This window comes from Monodelphis domestica, chromosome 1 (genome assembly GCF_027887165.1).
Source record: "Monodelphis domestica isolate mMonDom1 chromosome 1, mMonDom1.pri, whole genome shotgun sequence".
NCBI classification, from domain to species: Eukaryota; Metazoa; Chordata; class Mammalia; order Didelphimorphia; family Didelphidae; genus Monodelphis; species Monodelphis domestica.
In genome coordinates this window covers 466,790,385-466,805,049 of record NC_077227.1, presented here as the reverse complement: position 1 = coordinate 466,805,049, position 14,665 = coordinate 466,790,385, and the positions used below count along the sequence as shown (strand labels likewise).

The 14,665-nt window shown below is 40.7% G+C and overlaps 1 protein-coding gene across 2 annotated transcripts in view; it reads left to right on the top strand.

Annotated features, from left to right (window-relative positions):
- The window catches only part of DDX31 (DEAD-box helicase 31), a 93,458-nt gene that overhangs the window by 39,846 nt on the left and 38,947 nt on the right, over positions 1–14,665 (top strand). For both annotated transcript variants that reach the window (XM_001370914.4, XM_007475202.3), the window contains exons 15-16: positions 6,376–6,426; positions 8,826–8,965. In XM_001370914.4, coding sequence (XP_001370951.1) covers positions 6,376–6,426; positions 8,826–8,965 — 191 coding nt within the window. The remainder of the gene's footprint in view (positions 1–6,375; positions 6,427–8,825; positions 8,966–14,665) is intronic.

Here is a 14,665-nt window from a genome sequence, read left to right as displayed (position 1 = left end):
ACTCTATACATAGCATGGATATAATTAAGGAGACTTGATATTGAAGACAAATGTCAAAATCTATTTTCTGAAAGGTGAAAAAGAGGGAACAGCCCACATTTCCATAGCATTTTCTTCAGAAAAACTCTATGAGATTGGTACCACAAGAGTTATTTTCATTTTACAGGTGAGGAAACTGAGGCTCAGAGCTAAATTGCCCATTGTTATACTAGTACTAAGGCTTGAAGTGATCTCCTGACTGGTCTCCAGCAGTTTTTCCACTACACCAAGATGCTAAAATTGATGTATTTGCTGCTCTTGGGGATTTGCTGCTCACATACATTGAAGCATCTTGGGGAGTGGGCAGTGTTGTGTGCTGCCTATATCAAAACTAAAAAGCAGTGGGTTACCTTGTTTTGAAGTTTGGAAGGCAGCAAGTAGGTCAGACCAACAATAGGGTATCTCAGCTCTGTCTTTAACATTGCTGGAAGGTGAATAAGTTGCAAAATCATTCCTTGGAAATTGGCTTTTTTTTTTTTAAGTATGCAAATACCAGTGTGCTTTGTGGGTATGGGTGAGCAGTGAGCCTCAAAGAAAGCTTACAAGTAGCCAAGGTTCAGGTAGTTTTTTCAGTAACGCCACATGGAAGGAAAGAGCATTGCTTCTGAAATGAAATTCTCAGCTGGGGTCAAGAGCATGTGATGACTTCCCCGGGTTTCTCTGGTTATGAGTAGTCCTCGGTGCTTGTTAAAGCAGCTTTGTCAAAGGGTTCAAAACTGCTGCCAACCTCACAAACTTTTTCCTAAGCCACCAGATTTCACCCTGACTTATTCACCCGACTGTAACCAAAGACAGAGAGCAGCATTGATTTAACCAAGTATGGCCCATAGCCCTGGTATTTCTTGTATATCAATAATACTTCAAAGAGCTGGGGTTTTATAATTATACCCCTGAGTAGTAAAGTGGCACAGTGGATAGTTCCGGGCAGGCCTGGAGTCAGGAAGAGCTGAGTTCAAATGTAGCCTCCAACACTTACTAGCTGTGTGACATTGGACAAGTCATTTAATCTTGCTTGCCTCTGTTTCCTCATCTGTCAAATGAGCTGGAAAAGGAAATGACAAACCCTTTGATTATCTTTGCCAAGAAAACCCCAAATGGGGTCATGAAAAGTTAGATACAACTAAAAAGACTGAACCACAAAAACAGTCATTTCATAGGTGCAATTCAAAATCCCTCTGGATTTTGGAGGCAGCTAGGGGGCTCAGTGGATGGAGAGCCAAGTCTAGAGATGGGAGGTCCTGGGTTCAAATCTGGTCTCAGACACTTCCTAGCTGTGTGATCCTGGGTAAGTCACTTAACCCCCATTGCCTAGCCCTTACCACTCTTCTGCCTTGGAACCAATACACAGTATTGATTCTAAGAAGAATAAGAAGGTAAGGGCTTATCTTAAGCTAGGTACCTTAGGCTGATCCTTGGAGTCTGTTCTAAGACCTCATGCCTAAAACCTTTTCTAGCTCAGTAGAGACTGCCAGGTCCAATTGGCCTTTGAGGGCCCAAAATCATCTCTGTGTCCTATGATGAGGCACCAAGCTAGGACTTCATTTGAATGGTGCTGTTAGTACGTTAAAAATAGTATTTGCTGTCTGTCTGCTTTCCGTAAGCTCACGGGCTTGTGCTAATTTCCATGGCTATGCTTAATGTGCTGTTCTGGTGTCTTGAGCCTGCCATTCTCTTACCCTTTTCTCTGAAATGCAGCCTCCTGTGGGCTCTTGTCCTGGTAGAGTAGACAGGAAGCTCCATTCCCCTCACTTCCTAAGCCAGGGTTTAAGCCCGAGTTCACCAGTGATAAAGGGCTGTCCTTTTATCCAATGTCCCTGCTGCCTCACCTAACATATTTGTTTGTTTTAACCTGAAGCTTCTGGCATGAGAGCTGCAGGGCACACTCGACACACTGTCATAGATCATGCCAGGGTTAGGAGGAGGGATTGTCACCCTGCTTCCTTTTAAGCAGCCTGTTGCTTGCCAGGCTATCTGAATGCTCTCCAGGAGCCTCCTTAGTGTTAATGAGGAACGAGAGCCACGTCAGGACAAGGCAGATGGAGAATTGGCTTCTTTTGATAAAGAGGAAGTATGTTGTTAATTGTTCTTCATCCTCCTCCCCCTCCCCTGCTACCCCCCCATATTGTCCTCTTGGCATTTTATTTTATCACCCCAAAAGGCTCATAATGAAACCTGAAGAGTGGGTGACTCTACAGGGATCTGGAAATTATGTAACCATCAAAAGTTACAATAGCCTGGCTTTCCCTGTCAGAATGTGTGTGTGTGCGGGTGGGGGTTGGGGGGATTGTTATTCCTACTGAAAGGTTTTTGACTCTTGTTCATTTACATCCTATACACTATCTCCAAAACATTATAGAAGATGCTAAGGATACAAAAAAGAAAAGCTATGAAACATCTTCCCCTAAGGGGTTCACAAACTAATTTAAGTTCCATAGTATTTTGTCTGACTTGAATCATAGGCTCCATGAAATTAGGGATCCTTCTCTTCCCATTCCAGATAGTTTTGGGGTTTTTTTTTTTTTTGGAGCTTCTTATAGCTTTTTTCCCTTGGTAGGTATTTAATACTTGAAGTTGATATTAATTCAGTTAAATCTAACATACATTTATAAAGTTCCTGTGTGCATAGTGGACAGCTAATTGGTACATTAGATAGAACAATAGGCCTAGAGTCAGGAACATCTGAGTTCAAATCAGGCCTCCAACAATTATTAGTTAGATGACCCTGAGCAAGTCACCTAACCTCTATTTGTCTCAGTTCCTCATCAATAAAATGAGGAGACTGGAGAAGGAAATGACAAACCATTCCAGTATCTTTTGCCAAGAAAAATTCTGTCTGTGGAGTGACATAGAGTTAGACACAACTGAACAACAATACCAACAATAAGGCACTGTGCTGGGTGCAGTGGATATGGATATTTTAAAAAATTATACTAACCTCCTCAAAGAGCTTATAATAGAATAGGGTGAAATATCTATGTGCACAAATGAGTTTGTCCCATTCTCCAGAATGAAATTGAAGAGCCTGAGAGATAAGATATAGGAATGGGAAAACTGTTTTTTTTTTTAATTTTTTTTTAATTTAACTTTTAGGTTTATGAAATGGAAATATGAAAAGAGAAACAGGACCATGCATAAAAGCAGTCCCAGAAATGATATATCCAAACTGCCTCAGTGTCCTTGAGGCCCATAGTTAGCGCTGCCTACTGGTATGTGAGGCTTCCTCTGATTGTCCTTTATGCGCTTCAGGTACGCTGAAGAGTAACAATCCTAGCACAGCCTCATTCTGGCTGACTGGTTATGAGTCAGCCTCCCTTGCTGCCCAGAGCACATGGTTCTTTTACGAAGGACAGTCAAATAATCTGCTAATCTGCCCTGTTTTCCTCTAGCTTCTTGATTTCCTTTGCCTCATGCACCTTCTTGTGTCTGCCTGGTTCTTATTTCCTCTCCTACTGGTATATTTCCATGGTGCCAAATAGTCAGGAAGACAAAGGAGGTGATCCTATGGGCTGGCCGGGGATGTTGAAGAATGGAAAATTCCCTTCTCCAAACTGCCTTAAGTTTCTCCTCACCCTTTTCTAGGATGTGTCTTTTAAGCAAAGTTCATCTCCTCCATGTTATTTTTTTAAATGGAAAGATCACTTGGAGATCGTTTGTTGTTTACTCAGTCACGCTAACTCATGTTGCCAGTTTTTTGGCGGCTCCAGCCAAGAGCTCTCGCCTCTGACAGTTTCTGCACTCTCTCCTTCCTCCTCTGATTACGCAGCCCAATCTGTCACCCGGACAACAGGGGCCTGTACCCTGCTGATGGCTTTCCACACTCGGCAATAATGACTTTTGGCAGGCCGGGAAGGCGTCGGAGGCGAGTTCTCTCCGTCCCTCACTCGGAGAGCCGGCAGGCCCCCTCTCCCTGTTAGTTAAAGCACTTTGTGAGGTTCTTGGGTAAATAAATGAGTCATTTTAATCCAACTGACAGGTTGGCACCTGAGCAAGCTGCCTTCCATCTGTACTCCTAGGTCTCATAGAGGCAGCCAATTGTCAAGCTAGGGCCTTCAAGACCTCACCATTGAGTGTCTTTCAGAACTGACTTGAGCAATTCTTTTGCCCTAATTAGATTGCATGAGTGGAATTGGAGGAGAGGATTTTAAGTTCTAAGGGACAAGCAAGGCACTAAACACCTTTGCTGAGTCACAGGGCTGCATCCATTCAGGCATTTAATAGGCATCATGACTGCCCGTTAAGCTGGTTGCAGCCCACTTCCTAGGCTCTGGAAAGGCAAATATGGCCACTCTGGTTCTGTCATAGGGAAGCCAAGTGCAGGAGGATATATGTGGGTCCCTCACGAGTGCGAGGTATGGTTGGTGAGAATGCATTTGGGGATAGTTTGAGGTCAGGCTCTGTTGCTAGTGCTATTTTTGACTTCACTTGAAGTATAACCACCATCCCTAAAATGATATTTTACATTTGGATAATGCTTGGCAGTTTTCAAAGGGTTTTTGTATACATTATATCCTTTGTAACATTATGCCTTTATAACCTTTGCAGGTAGGGGAACGCAGGTGTTCTCCCCTCTCCCTATCTTTTTCTTTTTAACAGATCTGAGGGAACTGAGGCTCAAAGGGGTTAACAGACTTGCCCAGATTCTGTGTTCCTTGACTCTCCTTTCTCTTGTACAAGGCTATACACTAGACTCTAGAAAGTAAGGAGAAACAGTTTGGTTAGGGACTAGAGGAAATACAAATTATTGGTATACCTGAAAAAAGTCATTTTCCATTGACAATAAGAAATAGCAGAAGAAGAATTAGTAGGGGAAGTCTTGTCCAATTGTCCATCAGTGGGACTGTCATTGGGATTTAGAACCTTGAATTATTGTTCTAAGAGAACACTGAGTGCCTTCATAATTTATCATTTCATTTTGTTTGTACTTTGAGTGAGTTTCACGAACATCAGGTGCTATTTTCAAGTTTTATCTGTTTCTCAGTGAATTTACTAAAATGACGAGCATTAAATTTTTTACAAAGCTTGTCTGAAAGGAACAGGCAGCCCATTGTCTACATGCATCTCCTGCCGAAGAGCAGTTATATAAAATAAATCATTTCTTAACAAGAGCTTAGCAGATTTAAGAGCCCGTCAGTTTCTTAAAGACATCAACCATGGTTGGTATAGAAAGCAATTCCTACTCCTCTTCAGATAGTGCCAAACTCTAAATTGTGCTCTCAAAAGGCCGTCAGCTCAGTAACATCAGCCTTCAGCTCTTTAGCATGTGTGGGAGTTTTATGAAAACACTTCAGTGGGTGGTTGACACACTTTTAGTATATTAGGCTTCTGCTTACTTAATAAATGCAGCTTTGCCACCAACTTAAAAAAGAAAAAAAACCCAGCATCCTGTCATTTGTACTTGTGGAATCAGGTCAGGTTCTGATGCCCTGTCAATAGCAGTTCTATGTGAATTCAAGAAAGTGACCAGGAAATCCACATCCCTGATTTCTTTCCCATTGCCCTTTAGAAGAAGCCGCCTTGGTAGTCTACTCACCTCCATATGCTTATAGTTTTTAAGTGACTCTCAGGAATCTAGCAGCACCCACTAGAAAGTGACTATCATAATGGAATTGCATGACCCTATTTTCTAATCTTTTTGATAAACTGGATAGAGATAGAAAGGTACCAGAAATTCTTACTCTCTGGGTCCCTAGTAGAGGACCAGCTGGAGGACAGAATAAATCTTTTCTCTTCAAAGTTTGGGGGATGCTCCAGTGAAACATTTCAAGTGATTAACAGATCTGGCCGATATTTTAATTAAGCTGTCAGATATGGGCATGCGTCGCTTGCTGCTTATCTGCCCTCAGAGGCCAACTATGGATTCTCCAAATGCTCCTACAGCTCTCTCCTAAAACCAGAAGTAGAAAGAAATCTGTAATTGCAAAATAAAGAAGTGTCTTCTACCTTTGAAGAGGTGGTTTTCTGGGGCCGGGGTGGGGGGCGGGGGGAGACAGAGAATCCCATCAAAGCAATACATTGGGGTTGGGTTGACGGGGACCACGTGATGAGCATCATATCCAACCCTGCCTAGCTCACTGGTTTGCTATGAAGACTGAATGAAAAGATAGAGAGGAGAGTTCTTTGCAAAACCTAAAGTACTATTTATATATACACGAGTTATTGTTATAATGTGACGTATCTGATAATTAGTCCGCAGTTTCCTCTTGTATAGAAGACATCAGAAACTGCATTCTCCACCTTTTCTCTTTGCTCCTTCAGGCAAATAGTTCCTGGCTGGCCTGCCACTGTTTTCTGTAGCTATCATTTCTTTAACTGTGTTTTTTTTTTTCTATTTTAAAGGACGTTGCAGCTCGGGGCTTAGATCTCCCTCAGGTCACATGGATTGTTCAGGTAATTTTTCAGTTTTTATGGTGTGGGCATGAGGCAATACTGTATAATCACGTATAGATCCTTCAGCCCTAAGTAGAATAATTATTATTACCCTCTTGGGTGTTGCCTGGGTAACCAGTCAGTAACCAGACTTATCAACACAGTTCTCTTGACATCTTTCCTTTACTTAGCCCACCTTTTGGCTGCTACAAAACAGACAGAATACACAATCAGGTAAGGGAGGTGGCAGGCTCTCTGGCTTCCAGGCTAATGTGTGTCAGAAACTAAAGTTTCAACAAAGATATAGTCCCTGCAATCTGAAAGCAACGTGAATTACCCAGGCCCCCGGGAGGCCTCATTGTGTCCAGAAGGAGATAGCTCAGCTGTCCTGAGAGCTGTGTCCATGTACATTGACCTGCAGGGAGCAATTAAGTTCCTGACAGCATCTTACACATACCTCTAGCTACTAGAAGCTTTGCCAGAGGGTACAGGTGTTAGCACTAGAGTATGGTGGCTTTTGTTTTGTTTTGTTTTTTCTTTTCATTAGACTGCAGAATGTTATTTTTAAGCCATTTCTGTGTAAGGGGCAAGAGAAATGTGCCTTGTTTATGTTAGTCATGGTTTATTCACATTTTAATAGCAATGCATGACTGTCAGTGGAAAGAACGCTGACCTACTCCCAGATGATCACTTTCAGACTAAATTGATTGTTTCTTTTGTCTTGGTGGCTATAGAATGTGCAGAAGACAAGGGACAAAGCTAATTTTAATGTATAGGAGGCCAAACACACACACCAAATTGATCATTTCAAGGCTTCTTACATGGTGACAATTGATTAGTTTGAGATGCCTGGCCTTCCATATATTAGAGGCAACTTGATATTCTTTTATTTGGTTTCTCGTCAAGAAAGGTTCACTTGAAGAATATAAAGGTAAAAATAATATACAGTTAACTCTTGATCATTTTAGACAACAAAAAGGCTCAATGACACAGATGATGCAGGATAGTCTAGCAGACAGAGAACTGACTTCAGAGTTTGGCCAGAGGAAAGCCCCAGTTCAGGCCTTTTCTCTGACCCATGCTGGCTTGTGTGACCCTGGGCAAGACACTGAACCTCTTGGTACTACAGGCAGCTTTCTAAGACTAGAAGTTGCAGAGAAGGTGCCAAACTATATTGGTAGAGAGATTTTGCTCATTTGGGGAATTCTTATGTCAATGAAATCAAATCAGAGATCCATTCCCTATTCCTAAATAAAGGTTTTGCATGTAAGTCCAGTGTGCTAAATTCTATCCTATTCTTGCCCAAAAAGGAGCTGAGGTTTTGACACTGATCCAGATGCTCAAATAATCATAGTAACTTAAGTTTACATAGTACTTTTTGAGGGGCAGTGTGGCATAGTAGGTGGACAATTGAGCAAGACTGGCTTTAGAGGTCGGGAAACCAATGTTCAAGACCTGCCTCTGACACATACTACTGGGTGACTATGGGGAGGTAGCAAGCTCTCAGACCACTATGGAAGACTTTAAGATGCAGATGAGTTGATTCTATACACTGAGTCCTAACTCAGGGGAGTTCCCTAGACCTGTGAGATCATGAATGTGCACCAAAATAAAGCACCTTTTTACTGGCCACCTTCCCCACAAATATCCCTGTAATGTTTGTACAATAACTATGATTCCTATTTTATAACTGAGGAATTGGGCACACAGAGGCTGGCTAACCTGCCTAAGGTCCTATGGCTAGTTAAGTTGTGGTCCTCAAATTCAAACTTGGGACTTCTCTCTCTATCCAGAGATGCTTCTCATCTATTTTGTGGCCTTCTTGGAAAAGATACAGCCACAGTTCTAATTTCCCTTAGGAAAATGGCACCTGGGTATTGAGGAATATCTCCAGAGGTATACACACATAATCCACATGGCCATCAAAGGGCATTGCACTCTCCAGTCAGTTTGATGGGATACTTTGGGAGCACTTGTTTTCCTTCTCTCCACTGCCCAAGTACCCTTTTCTGCCACTTTTCCAAAGAAATAGGCCAAGGTCATGTGACTTGACTATAGAGAAATTTACCCTTCTGCTCATATTTTCATCCTGGTTGACTATCTCTGTGAAAAGATGTGAATCGGAAAATGATGAGGGAGGCCTGTGGAGAAATAAAATTAAAAGGAAGATATTGGGACAAGAAGATGTCTCGTTAATCTGAAACTTGGCCAGTGTCTGTGTTTGCATGTCAGAGCCCTGTTATTTCCAATGAGGCCAGAAGTTTCAGGGTTGAGTGATTTTTTCTTATGATTGTCTTAGAGTAACCACAGCCCCAGGATTTAATTCTTGGGATACCTGGAGGCAGGTAAGGGGTATTGCACTTCCAATTAATGGCAGTCCCTTGATCTGTGAATTCCCTCATTTTTGTTTCCCTTTTTAGTACAACGCTCCATCTTCACCTGCAGAATACATCCACCGGATTGGGAGAACCGCCCGGATTGGCTGCCATGGGAGCAGCCTGCTCATTTTGGCTCCTTCGGAGGCAGAATATGTCAACTCGTTGGCTTCTCACAAAATCAAGTGAGTCAGAAACCTGAACGAGATTTCGGCTGATCTCAGCTAATTAACTTTCTGTCGCATTTTCCAGTGGATGGGCCTTGTAAGGCTGACGATGAACCATTAACCCTTATGATCCCTAAATGAGTCCCAGAATAGCCAGTGGCAAAAACTAAAGCCTGTAATATCTTCAGTATACGACAGTTTTTATTGAATACAAGGCTAGGTGATGGAATGATCTATTACACTTAGTTTTCCTCAAGAGACAGAGGTCGGCATGTAGTTTCTTTTACTAGTAAAATAGGTCTCTGTTATCCCTATCAGTGCATATCCCCATTACAGTTTGCCCCATCACCTACTTCATATTTTTCTCTTCTAAAAAGTCCACAGAAGAACCAGTGATGACATAAATTTGAATAGAAAGGTCCAAACTGAATGGGCTTGGGGAGTTGATCTAGGATAATACACAGGGAATAAGCAATGACAACCCTCATACCCCATTTTGGAAGTTTTACCTCATACCTCTCTTTGCTCATTCATCAAACTTGATGTCATGTGCAGAGTTCTGTTCCAGGCCCTTGGGATAAACAGTTTAGCTAAACGTAGTGCCTGTCCTCATGGAGCTCAGCATCTAATAGGTAGATTTGACTTCTGCCCAGATAATTAGAATACTTATATTCTTATATGATAAGCACATTAAAGAGGCATAAAGGAAAGTGCTGCATGAGGCCTAGTGAGGACCCCTTTACTTGGCATTTTTCCTTCCCTATAGATCTTTCCTGTATACTAGATCCAGATACCAGTTTTTTCAAGTCAAATGTATTCAAGAAATACTTATTAGTGCCATCTGTGTACAAAGCACTGAGCTAGACCCTGAGAGAGAAATTCAGTTTTAAGGAGTTTATGGTTGAGCAGAGATAAGTCTAATACCCAATATTAATTTGTGGTAGACATAGTTTGTGAAGCAATGCTTTCTTTATAATGTTTTATTTTGCTTCCATTTCACCCAAGTTTGAAAGATGTTGCAAAATTAAGGAATCTCATTCGTAAGGGACCTCCTCAGAGACTATCTAACCCATACCTAAATAAGAATCCTTTTCATGACAAACCAGTAAATGGTCATCTAGTTCTGGCATGTAGATTTCCTCTGAGAGAAAAACCATTGTGTCCCCAGGCAGCACATTAAACTTGGAGACGGTTCTGATGGTTAGGAAGTTTTTCCTTAAATCAAGTCCAAATTTGCCTCTTCAGAATTTCTACCCATGTTACTCCTAACTCTTCCCTCTGGGTCCAACTTGAAAAAGTTTAATCCCTCTTCCAGGAGCTAAACCTTCAGATACTTAAGAAAACTATCATATCCTCTTCCCCTTCCAATCCCCTGCCACATCTTTGCTCTGCTAAATTTCCCCATTTACTTCAACTGATGCTCTTATGTCATGAACTTCCAGCCCTTTGCCACCCTGGTGGCCTTCCTATGAACACAGTAGTTCAACAATGTCCTCCCTAAGGTATAGCAGCCAGAGCCAAAAAGAACATATCTGTGGTCTAGTTATCTGATTAGGACAGGGAGCAGTGAAACTATTACCTCCTAGTCCCCAAAACACGATGCCTGGGTCTTAATACAAGCTAAACTTGTTAGCTTTCCTGGCAGTCGCATCATACCATTGACTCATGTTGAGTTTGCAGTCTACTAAAACTAAATTGCTTTCAAATGATCATCTGTCTAGGCATGCCACCCCAATCTTGTTCTTGTGAGGTCTTTTTCTTTTTTAACACAAATGTTTGCTACGAGTTTTATATCTGCCTCATTATAATATTATGGATCTGTTGCCATGTTCCAAATTTTGTGCTAATCTCTGGGGATACAGGGGAAAAAAGTGAAATGATCCCTCCCCTCAGTGCATATACATCCTGATGGGGAGAGAACAGGAATGTATTTAGACATGTACAAAAAAGGTATAAGGGGATTTGGGAGGGGAACCAGGAAGGGCCTCAGGTAGAAGGTAGCTCTGAAGTTAAGTCATGAATGAAACTAAGGATTCTAAGAGGAGGAATTACAGAGGACAGGAGACAGGTGATGCAGAGTCATAGCAGTGGCAGAGTGTAAGCGAGAGTAAAAAGGCTAGTTTGAATGGACCATAGAGTGGAAGAAGGAGATTAATATATAATGAGGTTGGAAAGGTAGTTGGGAGCAGGCTGTGAAGAACTTTAATGACAGAGGAGTTATTTTGGTCTTATCAGTGAGAGGAAGCTACTGGAGTTTTTTTGAGCAGGGGAGTGACATGGTTAGATTTATGCTTTAGGAAAAAATTTTATCAACTCTGTGGATAATTAATTGGGATGGGGTAACTCTTATAATAATCCAGGCAGAATATGGTGAAAGTCAACCAGTATTGTGGCTGTGGGTAAAGAGCTGCAAGGATGGATTCTTATATATATAGAAGTAGAAATGACAAGATTGAGCCATGGACAAAAGCCTTGGGGTACCCTCAAACATAAGGTGTGAGATCTGGATGCTAGTCCTGCAGATGAGAATTGACAATAATTGGCCATAAAGGTAGCAGGAAAACCATGATAAAGCAATGTAGCCAAAACCAAAGCCGGGAAAAGATACCTAGAAAGAGAGTGGGAGTAGTTAACAGTGTTGTGTGTTGTAGAACTGTCAAGGAGGACAGAACTAAGAAAAGGCCATTGGATTTTACAATCAAGAGATTTTAAAATTAGATTTGGTCTAACATTCTGGATTGTCAAGTTCTTTTTGAATCCTGACTCTCTCATCAAATATGATATCTGTCTCTCCTAGATTTGTGTTACTCACAGATTTGATAAGGTGTGATCTGTGCGTTTGTCCAAGTCATTGATAAAAATATGAAAAGTACAGGGCCAAGCACGATATCTGTCAGGTTCTCTGTAGGTGTAGCCTGAGAAAATATGTCTTTCAGACTTCCTTATTTTAGGACATTATGATAGAAAACCCATATCAATTAATTTGGAATGGAAATTTTTATTGTGCCCTTAAGATGTCCAAGTTACCATATGTTTCTTATCTGTTCCTTTCTTGTATTTTCACAAGTTTTTTTTTTTTTTCTAGAACCTTTGGGGTAATTTCTCTGCCACAGATTTAAGATTATAGGACCTAGAGACCATCTAATCTAATTTCTTAATTTTATAGATGATGAAACTGAGGCCTAAGGTAAAATTAATTTGCCCATAGTCATACAGTAGCAGGGTCAGAATTGAAACTCAGGTTTTCTAGCTTCAAATCTAGTGATCTTGCTTCAATCACACTGTTGCTTTCTTATTTGTAGAGAGCTTCTGTATTTACATGGATTTTTTGTTCCTCTCACCCCTGAGTAAAATTTTAATTCCCATTCTTTAGCAATTCTTGTGTAAGGAGAGATACTGTGATTCCACAGTTACATCCTAACTCTTGGGTCCAAGCCTACAGATTCATGTCCCTACTCCTTCCTGATGGCTTAGTGGACTTCCTTTTCCTCTGTGTACCTCTCTATGTCTTTCTGTCTCTCTTTATGTATCTCTCCTTGTTTGTCTATCTCTTGTTCCTTTGTCATCATCTTTGTTTGTCTGTTATTTCAGAGTCAAATTATAATTGTCCGATGCCAGCAATAGGGCCATCTACCTTTTCCGTATTCCTGTATTAAACCCATTTGATGTAGGTTTTGGGGAAAACAGTATAAATACAAACCAAAAAGGGAAAAAAATGGTAGAAAATAGTAATCTTTCTTGAACTGTGTACAGTGTAGAACCAAGAAAAGTAACTCCATCTTCTTTGAAAATAGGTTTCTTCTAAAAACAAAATTTAAAAAGCTAAGTCATTCTTGTGAAATTCTCTTTAATTTGTGGGATTTTTAAAAACAGGGAAATTCCTTATTCTATGGTTGGTTTGGTTTGGTTTGTTGAAGAAGATGAACGTGTTTTTTTTTTCTCATTATAGTTTATTTTCTTTCCAGAAGAGCAGTAAGGTCTAGACAATGGGGATTAAATGACTTATCCAAGGTCACACAACTAAGAAGTGTCTGAGACCATATTTGAACCCAAGACCTCCTGTCTCTGGGCTTGGCTCTCTATCCATTGAGCCACCTGGCTTCCCCATGACAGTTTATTTTTAAATTTTTTTGAATTTTTTTTTTAGTTCCAAATTCTCACCTTCCACCCCATTTCCCTACCCATTGAGAAGAAAAGGAAACACTATACTCAGTATACAAAAAATAAAATATGCTTCCATCTGTACTCAGAGTTCCTCAGTTTTCTATCCTGGAGGTGGATAGCATTTTTCATCACAAATCCTTTGTAGTTATTGTGGATCATTGTATTGATGAAAATTGCTAAGTCTTTCACAGTTGATTATCATTACAATATTGCTGTTCCTAGATAAATTGTCCTACCAGTTCTGCTCACTTCATTTTGCCTTAGCTCATGTAAATCTTCCCAGGCTTTTCTGAAACCATCCTCTTCATCATTTCTTACACTACATTATAGTATTTCATCACAATCATATACTATAACTTTTTAGCCATTTCCCAATTAGCGAGCATCCCTTCAGTTTCTAATTCTTTGCCCCCACAAAAAGATCTGCTATAAGTATTTTTGTACATGCAGGTACATAGGCAATATTTTGAGGATAATAGATAAATTCAGCATTTGGTCTTTATTTTAGGGAATATGGCCATACTTTAAGACATTTTATATAAGAAGACTGTTCTGGGTGCCTTCCTTCCTGATCATTATTGCCCTGACCAGAAAGTCCAGGTATTGAGGAAATGTTATTATGTGCAAAACTTAGTCCATCAAAATAACTTTATTATACTTGTAGCCTCCTTTTTTTGAGAGCAAGATAATGAACCTCTGATTTATAATAATGATTGTAGCTCACCTTTCTATAGCACTTTTAAGCTTTACAAAATGCTTTTCTCACACCACTCAGATGGGTATGCAAATGAGAATACCGTCACTTCACTGATGAATAAACTGAGGCTTGGAAAAGACTAGAAGCTATGTTTAAGCTAGGGTTCAAACCCAGTTCTCCTACCATTTGTCCAGTGTCCTGCCTTTCCATAAAGGTCCCTTTGATAATCAATAAGAGAAATTTCATCCTAGTGAGAACCAGTTGCATGGTGGGTGATGGCAAAAGGATTCTCTTCTTTCAGGAATCCTGCACACTCCCAAGTCCATGGAAGTGTCTTTATGTTTGTGTGCACACATGGGAGAACCAGGCAGCAGGATGCTGGGATGGCTGATGAATCATGGAGAAGATTCAGAAAGGCAGGTTGAGGCTCCCAGCAGCAAGGGCCATCACAACAAATTGCCGCCTGCCTTCATAAACGGCGCATTGTGGAGCTAATCCTGACAATTTAATTTAGCATACAGGGCAAAAGACAGATGCACTGGGCCTCTGCCTCTTCTGTTTAAATACTGATAACTTTGCTCACGCATCCTTTTGACTTCTTTGTATTTGCCAACTTCCTAACTTTTTTTTCCTCCTCCCCTTTAAATGTGTTTCTAATGAAAGTCATCACTGGTTTATTAAAATGTAAATGCTTCATCAAAACATGTATTTCTTAGATCAGGCACCAGACAGTTCCCTGAATTTATTTATTTATCTCTTTTCATGGGAAGGTGGGGGTGATCCAGATCTGTGGCTAGAACCATAAATAATCAGAGCAAATTCTCTTTGTTCCTTAGAAGAAAAGATTTAGAAATAGG